Consider the following 25,381-nt stretch of genomic DNA (forward strand, 5'->3'; position numbering starts at 1 on the left):
CACTTAGTGTGTAGTGTGTGGGTGTATTTGTTGGGTCGGGGGCACACCGTATTCCTTGATGTCAAAGGAGCGGGAGACACTGTGTCCTCTGGCCGTCCAGGCCGTGACGGTGTAGCGGCCCTGGGCGGCCTCGGGGCTCATGGGGTGAGAGAGGTCCAGGACGCCGCTGACCGCCGCCCTCTGCAGCCACTGCGCGATGCGGTTTCTGTTGGGGTCCTTGGAGAGACATGTTCCAATTCACTGCTTTGCTGTACATTTCTTACTGATTCAACTGATTGTTGAAACACCCCAAAGATGACTCCATTTCCCCCCTATCCAAGTCCATGTGCTTTGCAGCAATGGATTATGTAGTACATTTGAAGAGTTCTTACCTGAAGCTCCACTGTTTTATACTGCAAATAAATGGGAAGGGAAATGTGGGAAGGTTCAATTATGTGAAAAATGAAAGATGAAATACTATCAATATAACATGTAACAGTAATTTGTGCTCCTTCCCCCAAATCAATGCATATCAAGACATATTGTTCAGATGATTTTAGACATGTTATTTTACTTTCATAAAAAACATTTCTACATTTGTATGGCCTTATCCTACTATTTGTATTTTCTATTTTTTCTCACAAAAGTATTTTCCTTCATATTATCTTGAGCTGAGTAATTATAACGTCAACAATTACCCCTGCGATCAATAAAGACATTTTTATATGACATATCAATGAGAAATTCTTACATAATGATACCAAAAAAATAGTAGTATGGAAGGTAATGGAGAGCGCACCAGCAGCCCCAGAGTTCAGAGAGCAGCGCTCGGCCTCCACTGCCCATCTGGAGGGGAGAGGAGGCCGAGCGGTGCTCTCTGACCCACCAGCAGCCCCAGAGTTCAGAGAGCACCGCTCGGCCTCCACTGCCCATCTGGAGGACTGCTGGGTTCAGTGTGAGTGATAGGAACAATTCATGGCTCTGCAGTTTGATGAAGTTTGTACATAAGAGGACATCACGTACCAGCTCATTGAAAGGGATGAAGCCAGTGTCCATGGAGACGATCCGGAACATGACTACCAATCAAAAGGACAGCCTTATTTTCAAATAAAACAATAATCAAAACTAGAACAATTTGTTTTAAAGGTAACCAAACCCTTAAAGTTTTTTTCAGATGAAACATGATGTCAACCTTAAAGCCTATCAATAACACCATCAGGATGGGTCTGCTTAATGTTAGGTCTCTTAATAACAAATATTTTTTAGTTAATGATTTTATTACCACTTCTCAACTGGATTTTATGTTTTTAACTGAAACATGGCTAGAACAAAATAACAGTGCAACCGTGCTGATAGAGACAGCTCCTCCCAACTATAACTTTTTTGATGTATGTAGATCTGGAAAAAGAGGTGGAGGGGTTGCTGCTATATTTAAAAAATGTATTTCAGGGGGAAACATGTTTTTGATTTTCCATCATTCGAATACCTTTGTGCTGTATTGAAATGTTCCCCCAGAGTTCTCCTATTAATTATTTACAGGCCACCCACATACTCTGCAAATTTCTTCAATGACTTTACAGAATTATTGTCTAGCATCTCCACAGACTTTGACTGTCTAGTTATAACTGGTGACTTCAATTTTCATACTGATGATTTTAATGATAACTGTGCAAAAAAACTTTTACCATTCTGGACACATTTGAAATGTCTGAACATGTGAAAGAGGCTACTCATTGTAAGGGGCACACTCTAGACCTGGGGCCTCATGTACAAAGACTTGCGTGGATTTCTGACTAAAACTTTGCGGACGCCAAAATCTGGAAAGCTGCTGCGCACAGATAAATCCGGATGTATCAATCCTTGCGTAAGCACGATTTCACACAGATTCTCTTTGTACATCCCAATTAACGTGAAATTGAGCGCACATGCACGAGCCCGTCTCTCCACCCAGTCTCCTCCCTCATTTAATATGCTAATTCGTATAAATAGGCCTGCAGTAGTGCACTCGTTAGGAGAAAGGAGAACATGGAGAAAGGAAGAAAAAATAACTTGAGTGAATGAGAGGTGGAGGTGCTGATTTCGGAGGTAGAGGCCAGAAATACGATCTTGTTTGGCTCTCTTTCCTCCGGAATCAGCACCAAAAGCAAAAAACTGGCGTGGGAAAATGTTGCCAAGTCGGTCAATGAGGTTGGGGCGGAAAGCCGAACTGTGGCTGACATAAAAAAAAAGTGGTCGGACATCAAGGTGGACGTAAAAAGAAAGGTCTCTGCCCACCGGAGAAGTGTGGGTCAGAGCGCAGCGGGGCGGAGTCTGGGAGCTCGCCCTATTTGAGCAAAGGGTGGCAGCTGTGATTTGGGATCGGCTCACTTTTGACCAAAAAATCATAATAGTCGCGGAACACCCGTTAATTTTGAATGCAAGCATCTTCTAACAAGGCCAACACTGCCATTGTCAACCTATCGATTATTGCCACATTTTGCGCATGCTTTTATATTCTCATTTATTTGGATGCATGCTGACGATAGGTTGTATCCATACACCCAATGTGTCAATAATATGTACATAATTCGAAATTGGCCGACTGGTTCATTGATGGATTGATTTTAAGTAACAATGGCTTGTGCTTACTCCATTCAACATCACATAATAATATTGCAGTCAAGAATTTCACAACACATGTGTGAAGAGAGATCATATGTCATGCGTGGTCCGGAAAATGTTTAATAAACAAGCCATCACTGAAAATAATATTGCTGGGGCTTCCTTTTAATTCCAATATTGACAATTTAGTTTTATGGGTCTGTTTAAGTTTAGCCTAACAACAGTGTCACATTATGCGTCTCGACAACAATAACGCATGATTGAAGCGCATTTAAGATCACGCATTCCGACGTTCAAATCCACTTTGAACTCGCCTCATATTTATTACTTCATGACTCATGATCGCGTAGGCTTAATGTTGTTGCGCTGCATTGCCTCTATGTGCCGCCAACTGACAAAATGCAGCAGAAATGTGCGTAAGCCAGGCATTTAGTTTGCGTGGAGAACCACACTTTCTCACGTCAAGTCAGTCTTTGTACATCCGAACGTTTGCGTGAGAAGTTGCTTACGCAGCTTTTTTGTGCGTAAGCAAGCTTTGTACATGAGGCCCCTGGTTATCACAAAGGGTCTCAATGTTTCAGATCTCTCTGTGACTGATCCTTCACTGTCGGACCATTTATGTGTTTTCTTTAGTATATCTTTTATTCCCGACATACAGACAAAATCAAATACTGTCAAAAAACGATCAATGAACATTCTAATGTACTTTTTAAAAAGGCCATCTCCTTGCTACCACCTCAACCCATGTTCTGCATTCTGAATTTTCGCAGACCACCTTATAATACACATAATAAAATATGTCTACACAGTCCTACCTGAATTACCCGCACCTCTTAATAGGCATATATTATATATTATTTTCACCCTCCTTTTCTTTGTTTCCTTGTGAGGAATCTGGCTTGTAGACGCCTCCGACTCACTGTCAATCTCTTCAATGTTGGTAACCTCTGCCTCTTTTCTCTTCAGAGAACCTGTAGCCATCCACCGTGGTTCTGAGCACTGAATTTCAAAGTTCCCTCCTAGCCACTAGACCAAATATTCTTTCTAATCTTTGCACTAGCCTATTTTAGTCACACAATACCTTCAATTTAATTGAAATTGTATATCATACATACATATTTAAATTTTTTTATGAAAAACATTATTTTATATTTTAGTTTGCTTTTCCATGGACCACCTGCAGTACCGGACCACAGTTTGAAAATCACTGTCATAGACTCTAAAACTCTTGTGGAAACTGTGACACAACTGAAGCCATCCACCTGTTGCCTTGATACTTTACCTACCAACCTCTTTAAGAATGTTTTTGACTGCCTAGCAATAGACATATTGCAAATAGTTAACAACGCTCTCCAATCAGGCAATTTCCCAAAAGCCTTAAAAACTGCAGTTATTAAACCCCTTTTAAAAAAGCGGATGCCTCTATTATTAACAACTACAGACCAATATCAAATCGACCCTTCATAAGTAAAATCATTGAGAAAGTTGTCCTCCAGAAACTTAGTGACTTCCTGGCATCAACTGGTTGCTATGACACCTTCCAATCCAGATTTCAACCCCATCACAGCACCGAGACCGCCCTTATTAAAGCTGTAAACGACATCCGTCTTAACACAGACTCTGGCAAAATCTCAATACTAATGCTACTAGACCTCAGTGCTGCATTCGACACTGTAGACCATACAATACTTTTGGACAGATTAGAAAACTGGGTTGGGCTTTCAGGTCTTAAATTGGTTTAGGTCCTACCTACAAAATAGGAACTACTTTGTTTCCATTGGCAACTTTGTTTCAGAATCAACAAACGTGACATGTGGAGTCCCACAAGGTTCGATCTTAGGACCCTCTCTATTCAACATCTACGCTCCCACTAGGGAAAATCATGCAAAATAACAATATTGACCATCACTGCTATGCTGATGACACGCAAATCTATGTATTGCTATCACCAAATGACTATCAGCCCATAGATCTGTTGTGCCAGTGCATTGAGCAAGTCAAAGACTGGATGTGCTGAAATTTCCTTCAACTAAATGAGGACAAAACCAAGATAATTGTATTTGGTGCTAAAACCGAAAAGGCTTAAAGTAACCCAACACCTTCACTCTCTGTCCCTGAAAACCTCAATCAAAGCCAGAAATCTAGGGGTTATCATGGATTCAGATTTACATTTCGACAGTCACATCAAATCAATTACAAAATCTGCATATTATCACCTTAAAAACGTAGCAAGACTTAGAGGGCTCATGTCTACCGAAGACTTACAAAATCTTGTACATGCCTTTATCACTAGCAAGCTTGATTACTACAATGGTTTACCTCTTACAGGTCTCCCAAAAAAAACTCCAAGGCAACTACAGCTTCAGAATGCTGCTGCTAGAGTTCTAACAAAGACCAAAATATTTAACTGATATGCTTCCACTACATAAGCCTTGTAGGCCACTAAGATCCTCTGAGACAAATCTGTTAATTATCCCAGAGTCAACACGAAACATGGGGAAGCAGGATTTAGTTACTATGCAACAAATAGCTGGAATAAACTCCCTGAGGATTTAAGACTTGCCCCAACTCTGACAGCTTTTAAAACAAGACTGAAGACTTTTATGTTTGCTTTAGCTTTCTGCTAAATCTTAAATCTACAATGCTTATATCTATTTTTTATTTCATTACTAACTTTGCCTTTATTTTCTCACTTTCTAAAATGCATTTTTTTAAACTTTGCCTTTCTAAAATGTTTCTAAAATGTTAGTTTTTTTAACTTTGCCTTTATTTTCTATCTATTTAACTTTTTACTTATCTATTATTTTCTTTTATTGTGTGACAATGTTTACGTGTGAAGCACTTTGAGTCTGCCTTGTGTATGAACAGTGCTATATAAATAGGGTTAGGGTTAGGGTTAGGGTTAAGTTGCTTTGCCTTTGCCTTGCCTAGTTGGTTACTAAGCGATATGGATTAATACTGGTCCAAAGTTCTCCTTACACAACAGTTGTTATCATGCCCCCCCCCTCTGGCTGTTGTGGGCGGAGACGGTGAAAGGCTGAACAGCAACCACAGACCATATGAAAGAATAAGAGTCTGCCAGAAGGGGTGAGAAGGCATTGTTGTTGTGTTGATGGTAGACGGGGACTAGCTCAAACGGTTTGGTTTTCCTTTCACGTGAGAACACAAAGATAATGTCCAGGTCCAGGGACGCCCAGACGCCTACGCTTTGCTCAACCTTTTTATTGCAGTAAACAAAAATTGCAGGGCAAAATTTGTGACTACTGCACTGGAGGCTGGTGACGGGATGAGCACATGTGTACCGGTCTGTCCAGGCTTGTAGAGAGGCTTGTCCGTCTGGATGAGATGAAGGAAGGCTGGGGGGGCGATGAGGACCTTGGTCTTCTTGCTCAAGACGTCCCTCTCCCCTTGGATGTTCACATTGACCGTGGCCACCGTGCTGCCGGTCACCATGGGAACCTGCAACACCAGCCGCCCCATCATCAAGGTCTCAGCGGAGCTTTGAGGTACAACAATGCACTGCGATACATTCTGATGCCCACACCAGTACACCAGTACACCAGTACCCGGATGCTGCCCATACTGGGCTCATGTACTCTTACAGCTTCTCCTATACAACCACCCCACACCACGTTACGCAACGTGACGTAACGTTGAAGGGAACCCACAACGTTGTAGTTACTGTTTTAATCGTGGTCATTTGTGTGGTTAGTGGGGGGGGGGTCTAGACTACTAATGCTACATGGGACTTTGGATAAGCCCCACTCAGTTGACATTAGTTTAAAGGTGCCATGACATGCCAATCACACTCCCACCTGGTGGCGCGTCACGGCACCTTTAAACAACGAGGTCACGTGTCCACGAGGAGCGGACCTGGAAGGAGGCGCAGCGGTAGAACTCCGTGGCCACCGCCTCCTCCAGGACGACGCTGCTGCCCGACTCCGCCTCCAGCGTCACCCTGAGGGCCAGCGGCTCCGCGGGGGGGAGGACGGAGGGAAGGACGTGGGCGCACAGCGTCTCAGATGCCCCCGCCGCCAGCCTGGAACTCACCACCACAGCGTAGACGCTGGAGAGAGGAGGAGGAGGAGGAGAAGGGGGAGGAGGAGGGGGAGGAGGAGAGGGAGAGGTGGAGGAGGAGGAGGAGGAGAGGTGGAGGGGGAGAGGAGGAGGAGGAGGAGAGGTGGAGGAGGAGGAGGAGGGGGAGAGGTGGAGGAGGAGGAGGAGGAGAGGTGGAGGGGGAGAGGAGGAGGAGGAGGAGAGGTGGAGGAGGAGGAGGAGGGGGAGAGGAGGAGGAGGGGGAGAGGTGGAGGAGGAGGAGGAGGAGGAGGAGGGGGAGAGGAGGAGGAGGAGGGGGAGAGGGGGGAGGAGGAGGAGGAGGAGAGGTGGAGGAGGAGGAGGAGGAGGAGGGGGAGAGGTGGAGGAGGAGGAGAGGTGGAGGGGGAGAGGAGGAGGAGGAGGAGAGGTGGAGGAGGAGGAGGAGGGGGAGAGGTGGAGGGGGAGAGGAGGAGGAGGAGGAGAGGTGGAGGAGGAGGAGGAGGGGGAGAGGAGGAGGAGGAGGTGGAGGAGGAGGGGGAGAGGTGGAGGAGGAGGAGGAGGAGAGGTGGAGGGGGAGAGGAGGAGGAGGAGGAGAGGTGGAGGAGGAGGAGGAGGGGGAGAGGTGGAGGAGGAGGAGGAGGAGGGGGAGAGGAGGAGGAGGAGGGGGAGAGGGGGGAGGAGGAGGAGAGGTGGAGGAGGAGGAGGAGGAGGAGGGGGAGAGGTGGAGGAGGAGGAGGAGGAGAGGTGGAGGGGGAGAGGAGGAGGAGGAGGAGAGGTGGAGGAGGAGGAGGAGGGGGAGAGGTGGAGGGGGAGAGGAGGAGGAGGAGGAGAGGTGGAGGAGGAGGAGGAGGGGGAGAGGGGGGAGGAGGGGGAGAGGTGGAGGAGGAGGAGGAGGAGGGGGAGAGGAGGAGGAGGAGGGGGAGAGGGGGGAGGAGGAGGAGGAGGAGAGGTGGAGGAGGAGGAGGAGGAGGAGGGGGAGAGGTGGAGGAGGAGGAGGAGGAGAGGGAGAGGGGGAGGAGGAGGAGGAGGAGTGGGGCTCATGATGTCTGTGGTCGATATTAACGGGATTTCTCTTCATTCATTCACCCGTCTGATTAATATCACTGATTGTTGAGGTGTTATTAAACATAACTATTATTTTAAACGTTTGTCGTTTTGACTTTTTGGTCTTTGTATCAATTGTACTACTTTGTTTCTTTGATATTTTTCATATTGTTTTCAAGTCTGCACAACCTTTTACACCCTGGTACAACCAAAAGCATATCCCGTGTGTGTGTGTGTGTGTGTGTGTGGGTTTTCTCTACAGGGAGGTAAGGGGGGGCCCCACTTTCGAGCCTCGTCCCCCCAGCTACCCCCCTAACTTTTGTGTCCCTGAAACTGTACTTGTAAAAAATGAACCGCCACTATGTCCGCAAGCCTCTCAAAGCATCGACACAAACTAGAAATGAACCAAAGGAATATAATTGGAAATGTAATGGTAGGCCCCTCGCACTAAGAGAGCCAGTGTATTCACAACAGGAAACGGGAAGAAGACAGTGGCTTCAGCGTACACGCCAAATCAGACACACGTGTGAATGCCATGATTGGATGGAGCGAGTAGGCCTACAACATAATGGCCAGGAAAATAGTACATTACCAGTAAGTACATTAAACTCTGTCACTTGAAAAAGATGGCTGATGTCATTTGTATGTACTTCTATTGCACTTAAAAATAAATATAAGGTAGCCTGCTTTTACTTTAGTATTGTTTGGCGTTTTTAACATCTACTCCACTACATCTTGGAGACACTTACGTTTTATTTCATATTTAAATTTTGCTATTAATAGGCTAATTCTACTTTTAAGAAATGCAGTTTTGTTCTGTTTGTATTTGTGTTATGGTATGATGATATACTGTAACAATACAGAGTTTACCCCATGTCAAATGTTACACATCCGCCGCTGTTGCCCCGTAATTGATGTTGAAACCAAATATCTTCTATCGCTACGTGTGTTCCCAACGTTGCTGAATGAACCCAGATCCCGGGACCTGCTGCTTGAAGTGTGTGTAGGCCTACTTACGTGTCGTTGAGGTGGGCGCTGGTTGGAGACCAGACCAACACTGACCAAACGAGCACGCACAGCAGGACAGACGCCATGATGCTGCTGTCTGCGGAACACACCAACCAGTCTGCCCACAGGAGGTCCGGCTGCTCCGAGTATGACGCAAACCACTTTAATCCCACCGTTTATACCCCAACTATCACTCTGTCACTCCCACCGAGACCTGACGGGCCGCTGCCTCCCCCCTGTGTTTGGTTACGGGAAGTCCAAAAACAACCCGCCCCCTGGGGAGGGGGTCAAGGCCAGTCAAGGCTTGCTTTGAGTAAATGTTTTTTAAATGAGCAGGATTTCACAGGGATGAAGATGTACAGATTATCTTAGTACATTAGACAAAGCGTTTGCGATGTGAATGAGTTGTGCGTAATGCGTGGGCTAGCAGCGGGCAACGTGCCAGCGTGACCCTGGGCAACGGCCGCCTTCTGCTGGCAGCCGCGGACTGCAGTTCCACTTGTGGTCAGTAGAGGGCAGCACCGCTATCGGCCTGCCGGGATAGTTATTCATGTCTCTTATTTTTCTTTCTTCTATCTAGGGAGGAGCTCATTAAAATCTGCCTTCCCAATTTGGGGTGATGAAATCTGTATTAAATCAATATTAACCCCCTCCTCCTCCTCCTCCTTCTCCTCCTCATTTTTTCATTGCCCCAGCAGAATTCATATTAAACATGTATGGAGCGCATTTCTAATCTACCATCTGTTGATTCCCCCCCCCCCCCCACCACCATCCCAAGAACCCACACCCATGCAGTATCACACCACACACACACACACACACACACACACATGGTTAAGCCCTCTGCTGTGGATGGAGGGCGGGTTGTGGGCAGAGGAGCCGGTGAGGAACGGGAGGAGGAACCACCAGCGAGTAACAGGAGGACGTGGAGGCTGTGTGGGGATTAGAGGTTCAAGAGCCTTACGCCCCGGGCCCCCGCCGCCCTCTGGAGTCTGAGGAGGAATTGTGTTGTTTAACAAGTTTATTGGAATCCACACTCCCACCACAACGTGGAGATAAAGGGACAAACAGCAGAGAACCGCTCCTCCCCGAGAGACACCAGAGCCATCGCACAACCTCTGAGAGTCAACACAGAGCCTCAGCATGGCCCCCGTCCAGGGAAGACGTGCACAAGTGTGTGAGTGTGTGTGAGTGTGAGTGTGAGTGTGTGTGTGTGTGTGTGTGTGTGTGTGTGTGTGTAGAGGGCTACAGGATGGATCCAGAGAGCATGTTGAGTTTCTGCGGGGGGGGATCAGGGGTTTGAGTGCCTGCAGGGCAGTGGACCGTTGGTCTGGGGGGGTAGGCCTTCAGTCCTGGGGGGTAGACTGGGGTCAGGCTGGGGGGGTAGACTGGGGGGCAGGCCTTCAGTCCTGGGGCCATGAGACCACGATCATGACCAGTCGACCTCACTGGTTCTTTGGCCAGGGTCATTTTTGTCATTAAAAAGGTCAATGTTTATCCGTCTGTTTCAGCAGGCAGGTCAGTGGGGAGGGGGGCGACCCCCACCCAAATGGGCGACTTGGTTCTGCTCCGTTTGGAAGGCGTGGAGCTGAACCACGTCCGCTCCATCTTGGTTCTGCTCCGTTTGGAAGGCGTGGAGCTGAACCACGTCCGCTCCATCTTGGTTCTGCTCCGTTTGGAAGGCGTGGAGCTGAACCACGTCCGCTCCATCTGGGTGAAGATTAGTTTGTTGTTGTGCTGTGTAGGATAGCCATCTTTGCTCGTAATTGTTTAGTTTGTATTGGTATAATAATAATAGTTATTAATAATAGTAATAATAATAATCATAATGTAAATAATACTATTACTAATAATAATAACATAAGTAATAATAATAATATTAGTAGTAATAATATTATTAGTATCAATAAAAATGTATGTTGGGTGTGTGTGTGTGTGTGTTTTGAGTGTGTATGCCTGTGTGTTGGGTGTGTATGTAAGTGTGTGTGTGTGTGTGTTGGGTGCGTGTGTGTGTTTGTTTATGTGTTTGTGTTTGTGTTGGGAGTGTATGTTTATGTGTGTGTGTGTGTGTTTGTTTGTGTATGTGTTGGGTGTGTCAGGGGAGACAGTTTGAGCTTAAACTTGTATTGGAGTATGTTCAGGTGAACTTCATAACTGCAAGAGAGATGGCACGTAGAATAGAGTCATTTAACTATGGCTACTCTGAAAGGAGAAATCGCCCCCCTGCAGGCAAGTTATTTGATGGAAGCAACGATTTGGGCCTTAATGCCATACAGTCCTGGTGTTTGTTGCGTAACATGCTATTGATATTTGGCAATATAGTGCAGAGAGATGATGAGTGCTGGCATCTTTTAACGTTGCTTCTGCAGATTATGGATATTGCATTTTCTCCTATTGTAACATATGGTATGACCATCTTCCTGAAACACATTATTGTTGAGCATCATCAGCTTTTTAAGCATGTATTTCCTACTAAAAACCTCCTACCTAAGCATCATTTCATGACGCACTATCCTCGTTGTATAAGGGAAATTGGACCAATTTTGCACACTTGGTCTATGCGTTACGAGGCAAAACATAACTTTTTTAAGACCCAGCTTAAGAGTTTCAAAAATATCACTAAGACGTTGGCCAAAAAACATCAAAGATACATGGCCTTTTATTTGGAATCAGTCAACCAGTGTAGATTGACTATTGGTCCAGGAAAAATGTTGCAGCTAAGCAAATTGAAGGAAGGCCCTGAAATTGCTGCCAAACTAAACACTGAACTATCTACTAATGTTCTGTCAGTAAAATGGGTAAACAATGGCACTGAATATCGGCCCGGTTTATTGGTGTGCGTTGAGGTAGCTGCTGAGATGCCAGTATTTTGTCAAATCCAGACTGTTATTGTGAAAGATGAGCAAGTTACACTTACTGGCTCAGGTGTAGAAACAGTTTGTTTTGATGAACATTACCATGCATTTAAAATAGTTTTAAAGCCATTCCAGGCAGTTAAGGTGGTTCATGTTCAGGAGTTGGTCTACTTTAAACCAGTGGATGTTCAAATGGGGTATGGATCAACAGATTCCTCCCTTTATGTAGTTCCATATTGCCATCTAATGCAGCCTTGACTAGTTTTTAGTGTTGAAGGTAGAATCAGTAACCAGAATGCTCTACACATTCATATTTAACATTGCAGTGTTTAAAAACAGTTTATCTAATTCTACCTTTTTAAAATAGATTTTATCTTTTATCTTAATCCTATTTGTACGATTTTCTGTCAAACCGTTCATATTTGACTAGCTTTGGGTACTCTGGAGTGTTTTAACTGGAGCTGCTGTTTATCATTGACTTGCCCTAGCTTTAAATTGCATTATTTGTTAAGCCAAAACATGGTAATGCGTGCAGTATGAAGGGGGAAAGAATGCACCAGTAGGCATAGGACTGGGTGTTGAAAATGAGGTCAAATTGGTACTATCCCTTTAACAATGTTTGTTCATATAGATTGCTGCAGTTTGTAGGATCATTTGCAATGAAGACAAGTGCAGATTGTATGTCTCTTAAAAACAATGCTTTTTCATCTGCAAGTAAAGTCTCTGTAGAATCAAGGGTTAAGGATTTTAATAAATTTGTTTTAAGACATGGATATTTTGTGTTTTGCTTTTCTCCTGCAGACATTCACATTTTTACTTATTTCAGTGTTAGCTGGACATGTTAAGGTATAAGTGTTGCATAAGAATAACACTAGCAGGGAGTAAATACACAAGTTTATGTTTTAACACTGGAAGGTTAAAAAATCAACACTAGGGAGTAGTCTCAGTGTTGAGTCTAGCACCCATTAGGAGTTAATTCTGATGAACACAAATGTTAAATGTCAAATGTTACTAACACTTATCAGTGTTATTTTCATCATAGTGTAAAACTTCAGTAACACTTTTCAGTGTTATATAGTCACAGATATTAACTCTTACCGGAGTTGAATTAACTCTCAGAATTAAATAACCCTCTATGACAAGTGTTACTTTAACACTTTGTAGATAGGGAACGTATGTTATCTGGAATAGTGTTAAAATTTACTCTTTAAGTGTTGGATTTACACTGCCAATTTTGCTGTGTGTAAAAAATTCCAGGACAATATTCATTTGGCTTCAGGACATGATTTAGCTTCATGTATTACTTGGTGTCTAATTGTCTCTTGTGTGTATTATGTCATTTAGAGCAGGGGTTCTCAACTGGTTTCACTCTGGGACCCATTAAGTCGCAACCCACTTTTATAGTCCTTCAAACCAAGCAAATGTATTTTTTTAAAGGCTTTGAAAACTCAACTCTTTAACATAAATATACTCTACTTTTTTTGAGCAAAGTGCATTTCAGAGCACCAGAGAACCATGACAACTGCGTACAGAAGTGAATGAAATAAGTATCAAACATGAAGTAACAAAATGGAGACCAACAAAATTAGATATTTGACTTCTATCTCTGCATTCAAAGCACATTCAGAAGAACCTGAGGAGGACCATGCAACAGCATGCAGACAAAAGTGAATACCAAATTGCACAAAATAAAGACCCACAAAACAAACAAGGTCTTTTCACTGCATTCAGGACACATTAATAAGAAAGTGAGGAGTACCATGACAAGTGAATAAACTAATCAAAAGTGCACAAAGTAATTATGGCCACAAAATTATATATTTCACTTCTATGTAGGCCTATTCAGAAATAATAAGGAACTTAGGAGGACCATTACAACTGCATGGACAAAAAGTATAATAAAATAAATATCAAAAATAATTCAAGATCTACAAAACAAGATCTGTTCAACTAACCTGTCATTTGGGGAAGTCAGTGAGACAGCTGGGCATGTGGTTTTCTTTCAACATTCGCTCGGTATCTCACTATGGGACACGCCCCTCGCGCTGTCCCCCAGAAGCAATTTTACACTACGCCAGTCGTGACTGGCCAACAGACGTGACGTCTGCTTGCAGAGGAGGGACTCCCTCCTACTACATAAGTCCCGTCGTCACGTCATCTCTTCAGTCTTTAACCTCTTCTCGCTCCTTGAAGCACCTCTTGGATATAAGTTGTAGACGGCTTAGCAGACTGTTCCTAGAGCGAGCTAACCCCTCGGTCGCCGAACGCTAGCCTACATCGCTACATCTGACCTCTGAGAGGCTAAAAGCTAGACTGTCACCAAACAGTAGCCACTAGTACCCATACTAGCTGCAATCCACGTGTTTAAGCTGGCCTGTCACCAAACAGGGGCTGCGCATAAGCGGAGAGCGGAGAACATGCAGTCAGAGTCCGAACCTACCCTAACCGAGGGCTCGGGGAAGCCTCCGACAAAGTCCTGCGTGTGCGGGAACAAGATGTCGGGTGCGGATAGCCACTCCGTTTGCATTCGCTGCCTTGGGCTGGAACACGCCAGGGCTGCCCTTGCATTCCCGGCTACCTGCGAGCATTGCGTGCGTTTTTCGCATAAAACCCGCAAACGCCGATTGAATAAAGAGGCGAAGCTCTTTGCAGAAGATCCCGTAATGGGGGTAACCGACCCACCACTACCGGAGCTAGCGGGAGGTTCCCGGGGGCTCGCCAGCCCACCGGGCACCAGCTGGGGATCGGAGGTGGACCTCACCGAAGCTTCCCAGCCGCTGGAGTTGACTCAACCCGACGCTACCGAGGCTAGCCTGCTGGCAGGGCCTGACGAAGCCGAGGGCGGTTATCCCGAGTCGGGGGAGGACTCTATTAGCCTCGGCTCTGATGAGGACGAGGACGATGATCCCTTTTCCCCCCGCACCGCGTCGCCTATGGTGGTAGGCGGCGCGTGCACCAGCTCCCCGAACCCGGCCGTCAGCGTGGACCTCCACGAGGCCTGCAAAAGGGCAGCTGCGAGGCTGAACATCGAGTGGCCTGAGCCCCCAGTGGAGGCCGCCACATCTCGCTACGAAGGCAAGCGATTCCCAAAGGCGAAAGCCTCGATCAGCCTGCTGCTCCCGGCCTTTCCCGAGTGCCTGGATGAAGCGACCCGGTCTTGGAACAAGCCTCTCTCAGCTAAGACCCCTGTCCAGGGTGGCTCGGGGTTGGATTGGGCCGGTATGGAGGAAAGGGGATTCTCCTACCTGCCTCCGGTTGAACCACTGCTGGCGTCGCACCTCCACCCCACGCAGAAGTCCGCCATGACTTCGGCGGGTCCTACACTGCCGTCCAGAGCCGACTCCTTCCAGTCATCGATGACCGGGAAGGGCTACAAGGCGATGGCCACGACGGTGAGGGCGCTCAACGCATCGTCGCTGCTGCTGGCCTACCAGGCAGAGCTGGAGGTCGACATGTCAACGTCACCCACCCCAGCCCTGTGGGACGAGCTGTGCGTTGTGACGGACCTGTGCCTGCGCCTTCACAGGAGCGCTGTCCAAGCGTCCGGAAGGGCCATGGCTCTGATGGTCACGCAAGAGAGAGCGAAGTGGCTGAACCTGTCCAGTCTCTCTCTGAGGGAAAAAACCCAACTCCTCGACGTGCCTGTGGACCCGAAGGGCCTGTTTGGCCCAGCGTACGGCGTCATGCTTAAACGCTGGGAGGAGAAAAAGAGGGAGGGTGAAGCGCTGCAACTGTGTCTCCCCAGAAGAGCGCCTTTCCCCACCAACGCACCTGGCCAGGTGTTCACCCAGCCCCGCGCTCCTCCGCCGACTTACCGCATCCCGACACGTCAGCCCCGGCCGGGGCCGGAGCAAGCCGCCGGAGCACAGTGGCGCGTGGGCGAGGAAACCACCCGCGCCCGGGACGGCGCCAGGTGGCCGTGCGGTCCCTCCGGCTACTCAGGGGGCCATGAAGAAACGGCGCGCTACCTAGGGCGCTGCCAGGGGGGCACGGCAGGCCCGGCCAGACGCCATCCCCGTCCCCCCTAGATGTTCTGTTCCAAACCCGGTTCCAAAACGGGTTACGGAGGGCGTGTTCCAAGCCCTGCAAAAGGCGTGCAGAAGACCGTTCGGACTTCACGGTTCACGACCAGGCGAAGGGAAGAAGGATCGGACCTGCAGAGAGCTCGGTGGAGCCGCAGCTGTGTCCCACGAACACATGCGAGTGTCTAAGCACACACCAGTGCGCAAAATCACACATGTGTCCCCCTTCCCCGATGACATGTTTATTAAAAATGTTTGCCAGCGCGCATCCAGGCTCCGAGCCGAGGGCGCAGCTTCACGTAAAAACAGAAAAAATGATAAACATAAAAAAGGAACAGAATCTAATAAAACGGTGCCTGGTGGGCTTGGGCGCTGGTGCGCAGCCCACCATGCCCGTTCGGCCCGGCACGACGGCGGAACCGGCGAGGCTGGGGCCTCTGTCTGGCCGGGCTCAACAGTGGCGTGCATGTGGTGCATCGGATTGGGTTATAAAAACTGTAACCACCGGCTACAGGCTCCAATTTGCGTCCACTCCTCCCCGTTTCAACGGGATACTGCAGTCGCAGGCCCGTGGAGAGAAAGCTTGTGTTTTACAGGAGGAAATCACCTCTTTAAAAGACAAGATGGCAATTCGGATAGTGCCACCGGAGAAAAACCAAAGCGGTTTTTACTCGAGGTACTTTCTGGTCCCAAAGAAGGGAGGGAGCCTGCGGCCGATACTGGATTTACGCGCTCTGAACAGATACATGAGACAGTTTCAGGATGCTGACGCACGCCGCTCTTGTACGCTTCGTGCGCCCGGGGGACTGGTTCACAAGCGTAGATCTGACAAACGCTTATTTCCATATCCCCATTTATCCCCCTCACAGAAAATATCTCAGGGCGTAACGTACGAGTATTTGGTTCTCCCGTTCGGCCTTTCGTTGAGCCCACGGGTGTTTGTGAAATGCACGGAGGCTGCTATCGCGCCCCTCAGGTTGAAGGGAATGCGTATGGCTACGTACATAGACGACTGGCTTCTGGCCACACAGTCGCCCCAGGAGGCTCAGGCGCGAACCAGTTTGCTCATATCGCACCTGATGTCCCTGGGTTTCACGATAAACGTGAAAAAGAGTGTTTTGATTCCTACTCAAAACATAACGTTCATAGGCTTGTGCCTCGATTCAGTGGCGCTCAAAGCACGTTTATCCGCGGAGAGGGTGGAGGCCTTTCAGGCTTGTCTGGCACTTTTCCGCAGGGGGACGATGTTGACGTTCAGGACGTGCCTCAGACTGTTGGGTCTGATGGTGTCGGCGCTGGTAGTAGTCCCACTTGGCCGCCTACATATGAGGCCGGTTCAGCGGTGGGTTGCATCACTCAAACTGAACCCAATGCGCCATGGCCATCGCCGAGTGTTGATCTCCATGTCGTGCGTCTTGGCGACGCGTGTCCTTTTTGACTGCGGGCGTTACCATGGGAACTATCCTGGCGAGGAAGGTCCTTTCGACGGATGCCTCTCGGGCGGGCTGGGGAGCCGTATACGAGGGCAGAACAATAAATGGCACGTGGAGTTCGCATATGCAGTTTGTTCACATAAACTGTCTGGAACTTCAGGCGGTGTCACTGGCACTGAAACATTTTCTTCCCTTTCTGAGAAAGCAACATGTTCTAGTCAGGACGGACAATACCACGGTGGTGGCGTATATAAACCGTCAGGGGGGGCTACGCTCCCCTCAAATGCACACGTTGGCACACAGACTGACCATGTGGGGCAACGCTCACCTGTTGTCTCTGAGGGCAACGCACGTGCCGGGCGCACGGAACTGGGGAGCAGATTTGATGTCCAGGGGCGACCCTCGCTACAAAGACTGGAAACTCCACAGCGTGGTCGTGAACCAGATATGGGAGAGATACGGTCGAGCGGAGGTCGATCTCTTTGCGTCAGAGGAGAACACTCAGTGCCCTCTGTTCTATTCCCTAACCGGTCGGAGCGCCCCGATGGGGCTGGATGCTTTGGCACACGAGTGGCCGCGCGTCCTCCTGTATGCTTTCCCCCCATTAGAACTGATCATTCCTACTCTCGCCAGAGTGAGAGAGAGGGGACATGCGCTGATCCTTATAGCCCCCCGTTGGCCGGGGAAATATTGGTTGGCAGAAATAGTCCAGTTGCTGTGCAGCCAGCCTTGGCCTCTGCCTTTACGCAGGGATCTCCTGACGCAGGCGCACGGGGAAATCTTCCATCCTCATCCGGAGCGCATGGCTCTGTGGGCCTGGCCCGTGAAAGGATGAACCTAACAACTGCTGGACTCCCATGGAATGTCATTACGACTATCCAGGGCGCCAGGGCCTCCTCTACTCGTTACGCATATGACGGGAAATGGCGTGCGTTCGAAGAATGGCGCGTGAAAGCTGGGGAAATAGCTTTCCAGAGTCCCGTGCCTGTTATTCTGACGTTTCTACAGGACCTGCTGGATAAAGGCAAGGCCTTCTCCACTGTCAAAGTGTACTTGGCCGCTATATCGGCTTGTCACATAGGTTTTGGGGACAAAACGGCAGGCCAGCATCCTATAGTTTGCCGGTTTATGAAGGGTGCACGCCGTCTTCGGCCAGTGTCGCGGAACTTGACTGCTCCGTGGGATTTATCTACGGTGCTTGATGCGCTGTCACGCCCACCGTTTGAGCCCTTACAACAGGTAGAGCTTAAGACGCTTTCGTTTAAAATGGCTTTGTTGCTCGCGTTGGCCTCGGCTAAACGCGTAAGTGACATCCATGCGCTGTCGGTGAGCCCGGCGTGTATGCAGTTTTTGCGGGGGAACTCAAAGGTTTTATTGAAGCCGAATCCTGCGTTTGTTCCCAAGGTATTTGACTCTGCGTCGTCATACCGCCCTATTGAGCTGTCGGCTTTCCATTCTCCTCCTTTCTCCTCCCAGGAGCAGGAGCGGCTGAATGCGCTCGTCTATGTTGATAGGACAGCTGGATTCAGGAAATCGGAGCAGCTGTTTGTATCGTGTGCTACGTCACACTTGGGGAAGCCTCTCTCGAAGCAGCGTTTGTCACACTGGATCGTGGAGGCTATAGCCATGGCCTATGATAGCTTGGGTTTGGAACCCCCGATTGGCCTGCGCGCACATTCGACTCGCGGCATGGCCGCATCCTGGGCATTGTTTCAGGGGGTCTCAGTGGAAGAGATATGTGCGGCTGCCAGCTGGGCGACGCCTCACACTTTCACTAGATTCTACAAGTTGGATGTTACTGCGCCTAATCTGTCTCACACAGTCTTGAGCGTTGGATCAGTGAACATGCCTGTTTGATGGGTTTTGCACTGGTACTTCTTTGGCAATATGGGAGTTACTACATCCCATAGTGAGATACCGAGCGAATGTTGAAAGAAAACTTAAGGTTAAGAAATTAACCAAGGTTTTCTGATACATGAGTGAGGTATCTCACCAGACCACCCTCCTTGCCCGGAGCGAGGAAGAGGTGTTTGCCTATAGACTGAGGAGATGACGTGACGACGGGACTTATGTAGTAGGAGGGAGTCCCTCCTCTGCAAGCAGACGTCACGTCTGTTGGCCAGTCACGACTGGCGTAGTGTAAAATTGCTTCTGGGGGACAGTGCGAGGGGCGTGTCCAATAGTGAGATACCTCACTCATGTATCAGAAAACCTTGGTTAATTTCTTAACCTTAAGTTTATTCTTAATGAGAGTTTCAAAGTCTGGGAGGACAGTAGACAGAGCTACCCTCAGATCATGCTCAGTGTCCAGTCTGTTTCTCTGCTTTGACTTGAGCTGCAACAAGGTGGAAAAGCCACTTTCACACAGATAGGTTGTGCTGAATGGTAGGAGCGTTTTGACTGCAAGAGTCGCGAGGGATGGATACTCACTCATCACATCGCTGCACCAGAAGTGGGAAAGGGTTACCTCGCCAAATCTTTTTCATCGTCTGGTCACATGACAGCTCCACCAGCTGATGCTCTTCGTTGCTCGGCAACGTGATGCTTTCCATGACGATGTGGAAGGGGTCGCGTATCCAAGCATCATTATCCATGTGTTTCTCAGGGAAGTAGTGGTCAAACCGAGCTTGAAGTTTAGTAAGATGCGCACTGAGGGTTTTTTTCAAGTCACTTTTGGCCGCGGTGTCCAGCTGCTGTACTTCATGGCAAGCATTGGGAAACATGTCCGGTCTGTCTTTGGATAAATGATTTACCCACAGCCCAAATCTTTACACAGCTTTGAGAAGCAGCGGCTGTTTTTTGCACTCCGTTTTATGTGGTTCACCACTTTGATTACATCTTTCATGGCCTCGTCGAGCACCGGCACCATATCCTTGGCCGCCAGCGCTTCGCGGTGCACAAAGCAGTGGTTCCATGTCGCCTTAGGTGCTCTCTCCAGAATTTGCTTCACCACACCGGAATGTTTCCCGGTCATGGCAGAAGCGCCATCAGTTGTGATTCCCACGCAGTATTCCCAGCTCAGGCCCACTGAGCTCAAATACAAGTCCACAGTGTTGAAAATGTCCTCTGCCTTTGTAGTGGTAGGGAGATCTCTGCTGCAGAGAAACTGTTCCTGCACATCACTGTCCCATACGTGTCTCACATAAACCAACAAAATAGCATGGTTAGCTATATCAGTGGATTTGTCCATCTGCAGGGCATAGTAGGGGCTTGCTTGGACGCGGGCTGTGGTCTGTTCTTTAATATTACCAGACATGTCCTGAATACGTTGCGGTACAGTATCATTGGACAGCGGTATGGTTTTCAGCCTGTCTGCCGCTGATTGACCCAGCACCTCTCTCACCATATCCATGGCTGCAGGTAAAATAAGCTCTTCGGCTATTGCTCTTCGGCTAAATATTTTTTCAAAAATAAAAGACATGTCAAACATCAGATGCGCATTAAATATTATTTACTTTTTTTGACCAGCTGTCCGCGACCCATCCAGAACGGGCCTGCGACCCACTTTTGGGTCGGGACCCACCAGTTGAGAACCACGGATTTATAGCATCAAATAAAAAGCTTTTTATTTCCTCCCAAAAAAAATTATGAAAATTGGATGTCAAACCGTCTTGACCTGGTGCCTTTCCTACTGCTATTCTCTTGACTGCTTCATCTAATTCTGACATTCTGATCTCGGACTCACAAATTTCTTTAAAAGCTAAATCTATCTGGGGGATATGTGACTTTATACTTTCTAGAATAATATCTGAGTCATGGGTAGAATATTCTGAGGAATAAAGTTTGGAGTAGAATTTATAAATTTCTTCAGATATCTTTCTTTGATCTGTACATTCAATATCATTGACCATTAATGTGTTTATTATCTTTCTCTCCTGTCTCCTTTTCTCTAATCCACAGAAATAAGAAGTATTTTTCTCCCCTTCCGCTACTCATTTAGCCTGAGATCTAACATAAGCACCTTGGGCTTTTTTGATATATAGATTATCTAACTTGTTCTGTAGGCTTATGAAGTTACTTTTATCAGCATCGGATATAACAGTCTTGTTACAACAATCACTTATGTCCTGCACCTGCATAATTTCTGTCACTTCTGATAACAACAATTTGTTTTGATTACTGTTATTAAAACCATAAATATTTATCATAATAACAAAAGTCCCTTCAACATTTAACACAACAGCAAGCCAATGACCGAACTCATCAGCTTTAAAGGTGATTAGGATTAGGAATAGGATTTTTTTCACCCCATTGGTTTGACCAGAAGGTGGCACCATCGTTGCAGGCATGAGTCTCTTGTAAAAAAGTGCAGTGGGCTTTTTGTCCCTTACAAAATAAAAATACTGCTTTCCTCTTCACATTGTCCCTTAGACCCCTTGTGTTCAAAGAAATAAAAGATAAACTTGTCTTTACCATAAATAAAATAAAATACTGCTGTAAAATAAAATAAAAATAATAATTCAGCAGTAATAACCAGAATTAAAACTGCGCGCAGTGATGAACGGGACCTCGTAACATGTGCGCTTTTTTAAAACTGCGTGCAGTGATGAACGGGACCTCGTAACATGTGCGCTTTTTTAAAACTGCGCGCAGTGATGAACGGGACCTCGTAACATGTGCGCTTTTTTAAAACTGCGCGCAGTGATGAACGGGACCTCGTAACATGTGCGCTTTTTTAAAACTGCGCGCAGTTTTTTTTCCTATTATTTACTCTTTAGCATAGATGCGGCGACCATTTCTGAAACCAAATGGGCCGCAGAAATATGCTTTCTCACCAGCCTTTCTTGCTTGCAAAATCTGCGGCCAAAGTTTTTCCCTTTCCAGCTTGTCTTCTCTGGTCAGATTCTCGGTGAACCAGATTTTTGCAGCCTCGCAGACCTGCGACTTCTTAGTCATTCTCCCAATGCCGTCTCTGTGCTGGCGCTTGGTAAACTGTACAATCACCTGGTGCATCCTGTTCTCCTCCATCCTCCCCAGGCGATATACAGTGTCAACGTAGTCGTCCATATTCCGGGACCATTCTGGAGCGATGTCCCCGAGCAGACGTATCACATCTTGCCTGATGTTTTCCTCCATCTTCTCTCATCCCCTTTATTCTCATGTTCCATCGTTGTTTGTATCGGTCTTGTTCTCTGGACCTTTCTGTGAGCTCGTCAACTTCTTTCCATAGGACGGATACCTCGGTTTCCAAAACAGCAACCTTTTCCTTACACTCCTTTACCTCTTCAGCATTGAACTCGATTGACTTTGTTATGTTAGCAATCATCACTGCATTTTGGGTCATCTTGGTATCAATCTCCACCATTTTTTGTTCTTGGGTGTCGAATCTAGAATGAAGTGCTAGAATTGCCTCCATCACATCAGCAGCTGATGGACTTTGTTTAGTGATTTTTCTGGCGTGAGCTCCTTTGGATGGAGTCAGTGGCGGGGAGTCACTTCTCTCATCGAGGCTTTGTTTTTCACCGCAAGAAGCTAGCTCCACATTCATGGCATAGTCGTGTTCCCTCTGAGAAGATGTAGCTTCTGGACTATTTGCATCGTCTTCATGTGATTTTCGGTCTATTTCTAGCTTCTTCTGTTGTTTTGACATGGTCAGACGGTCAATTTAAACTTTCTAGCAGGGGTATATGATCAAAAAACTCCCCACACATGCTCTAAATAGTCACAACCGCTCAGTCCACCATCTTCCAACATCCCGGAACATGGAAGATGGCAACGGCAGCTGCAGCGAGTGCAACGGCTCCGCCTCGACTCGTCGATAAAAAGAATAACAAGAGTCGTGTCTGGAAGTACTTTGCGTTTGGAACGCTGCGCCGCGCGACTGTTTCAGACGGGACTCGTTTCAATGTTGCGCTTCGAAACACGCATGGTACGACTGCGTTTGGCATCACTTACTTGATGTTGTTTTGATGAAAGATCGGCAGGTTGTAGTGGGTGCGGCGGTGAATGTGTGCGTGCGCGTGCGTGTGCGTGTGTTGCAAGCGTATGCAATTTCAAAGTAACAAACCAACTCAAAGCCGATGCATGCATCCAAAACTATTCGTTCAAAACCAAATAAACAAATCAAAAACAGCGTTGCTTATTCGCTTCGAATACTTTTTTCGTTTCAAAACTTGGTAATTAATACAGCGCGTTACCGAGCGGTTGAAAACAATGTTGGCGTCTCCTGTGGCTGCCTTGCGCACCTGCATTATATTACTTAATATTAGGTTGGAAGTTATGTTTTAAACCCCGCCATGCACGCAAGTGTAAACGCGAGCCGCATAGCTGCATGACTGCCTGCTTTCAGTGCGTATTTTTATTTATTTTTTCATTACTTGAAGGCTACATGCCAGTGCCACTGTTTTTTGTAATGTTTAAATGTTTTTAATAAATGAGTGTATTGTATGTTGAAGTACATGGGATTCATTGTTTTGTTTTTGACCGTGGTATCGAATTGGGTATTGAGAATCGTGGAATTTCACTGGTATTGGTATCGACTACTAAATTTCTGGTATCGTGACATCGTTCACACCGTGCTGTCAATTCGCCAGTCCAAAATGGCTTCTTCTTCTTCATCGTAAATCTTGGGAAGGTCGAAGATCGAAGATTCTAATCCTTCAACGCTGCTTGTTGAGTTGTTGACATTAATTGTCGCCCCCTGTTGGTAGTCCTCCATTAAGCAGGCTAACAGGTGTGCTCTTCAAGCTGAGGCTTCTTCTACAAGACGTCATCCCTGCTCTCAGATATACGTGTTTCTAATGAGATGATATCATGAAAAGTTCATAAAGTAACGGTTTAATAACACAACAGCAGAAAGCATGTGAGCTGCTAGTTTAACGATAGCAGCGTCCCTAGCAACCTGACGTCGTTGAAACATGCTTAGCAAGATAAATAAATTATCAAACTAAAGATCAGACACATTCACTGACTGAAGATTATGCAAGTTAAAAGTATATTTTTCGCTAGAAATGTTATTAGAAACACGTTTAATGGTGAATCTGCCCTAAAATATTGCATTTCCCCGTCAGATAATAAAGACTACGTAAACATTTCACCAAATGCTGGGAGAACATCTCGCCCCCTGTTGGTGCTATTCCTCCATTCATTTAGATGGGCGGAAAATGTGTGTACTCTTCACGCTTTGATCAGGCAAAGCGTGACAATGTACACACTTTGCGAGGTGGACCAACGTATCTATTTCACGCTTTGGCATGATACCGGGTTGCAGTTTGTCACAAAAGCAACTAGGCGACAAAAAAGTCTCAACCAGTTATAGTCCATTTTTCAAATGTATTTCTTTGATCTTGATACCAGCTACTACCCTACTGCTATTCCATTTCTCAAATATTCCTCGGCCTATTTTCTTTTCAATGTAGCCTACCTTATTTAATCCTTCTTAATTGTAATGGATTTGGTCCCATTAGTTCATAACCTTTACCTCCTTCATCTTTGTACATCATTCATCAGTTCAAGTGTAGTTATTGTAGGCATTGGCTACAGCAGAGTTAAATAAAGCATACCTGGCAACACCTCTCTATTTGGCACATGAAGATGATGGCGGGACGACTTGTCTATAGACTATAGACTATAGAGGGCTTATGTTTCCAACTCTAATTACCTTGTATATGCAAACACAGTCGGATAGTGCTTATTTTATGATGTAGAATTATTCATTCTATTCCAAGGAATATTTATTTCATGCCAATCTAATCCTTGGTTGCTTAGATAAATAATTGCTTTAGCAGCGAATGATTCATAATTATTCTCTAGAATATTATTGTGTGTGTGTGTGTGTGTGTGTGTGTGTGTGTGTGTGTGTGTGTGCAATGGCGGTTTTAGGCACGGGCGAAGCGAAAATCATCCATGCCGCAAAGCGGTTTTCTAGTATCTATCACTGTGTGGGGAATTGGCATATTGGCGCCCCCTCCGGCTGCAGGCGCCCTGCTTGCTGAGAAGGTGCCGCCACAGTAGCTGTGTGAGAAGGGGAAAGGGGAGGGGGGGACAGTTCACCTCTGCGTCTCCCAAATGGAACGGACAAGGGGGGGAACGGGGGATCCACTGTTAGCGCGGATTGAAATCCTTATTGAAGCCTGCAGGCAGAGGCCCAGCTTGCCAACAGGCAAGGCAGGCAAATGCTTGGAGCCCCGAGCTGCTAGTAGGGGGGCCCCGCGACCCCCCCCCCCCCCCCCCCCCCGTCAACAAATCGGCAACTGTCCCTCAAAACTCCTGTGACACGTCCCCCACGTCCCTGCTGCCCCACAGACTCTAGAATCGCCTCTGCCTGCGTGTGATAAACATACGGAGGAACGCGGACGCTGAGCTGCCCTGCCCCGACATTGCATGAGACGTTAAACTCAGCTAGAATCGCGTGTGTGTGTGTGTGTGTGTGTGATGTGATATGATATGATATGATATGAGGAAG

The 25,381-nt window shown here is 47.0% G+C and overlaps 2 protein-coding genes across 2 annotated transcripts in view; one reads left to right on the top strand and one right to left on the bottom strand.

Moving 5' to 3' along the window:
* The window catches only part of LOC311360186 (alpha-2-macroglobulin-like protein 1), a 41,601-nt gene extending 32,764 nt beyond the window's left edge, over positions 1-8,837 (bottom strand). The window contains exons 1-6 of the mRNA XM_084480275.1: positions 8,677-8,837; positions 6,454-6,646; positions 5,883-6,039; positions 1,003-1,055; positions 372-392; positions 48-216 (exon numbers count right to left, since the gene is read on the bottom strand). Coding sequence (XP_084336401.1) covers positions 48-216; positions 372-392; positions 1,003-1,055; positions 5,883-6,039; positions 6,454-6,646; positions 8,677-8,753 — 670 coding nt within the window. The 5' untranslated portion in view covers positions 8,754-8,837. The remainder of the gene's footprint in view (positions 1-47; positions 217-371; positions 393-1,002; positions 1,056-5,882; positions 6,040-6,453; positions 6,647-8,676) is intronic.
* Positions 8,838-17,287: 8,450 nt separating this feature from the next.
* On the top strand, positions 17,288-18,834 carry LOC311360187 (uncharacterized protein; the record flags this gene model as incomplete). The annotated part of the gene is given in 2 exon segments (XM_084480276.1): positions 17,288-17,738; positions 17,741-18,834. Coding segments are annotated over 2 exon segments (1,545 nt in total).
* Between the last annotated feature and the right edge of the window lie 6,547 nt (positions 18,835-25,381).

The sequence above is a fragment of the Micromesistius poutassou genome (genome assembly GCF_964030765.1).
Source record: "Micromesistius poutassou genome assembly, chromosome: 15".
NCBI classification, from domain to species: domain Eukaryota; kingdom Metazoa; phylum Chordata; class Actinopteri; order Gadiformes; family Gadidae; genus Micromesistius; species Micromesistius poutassou.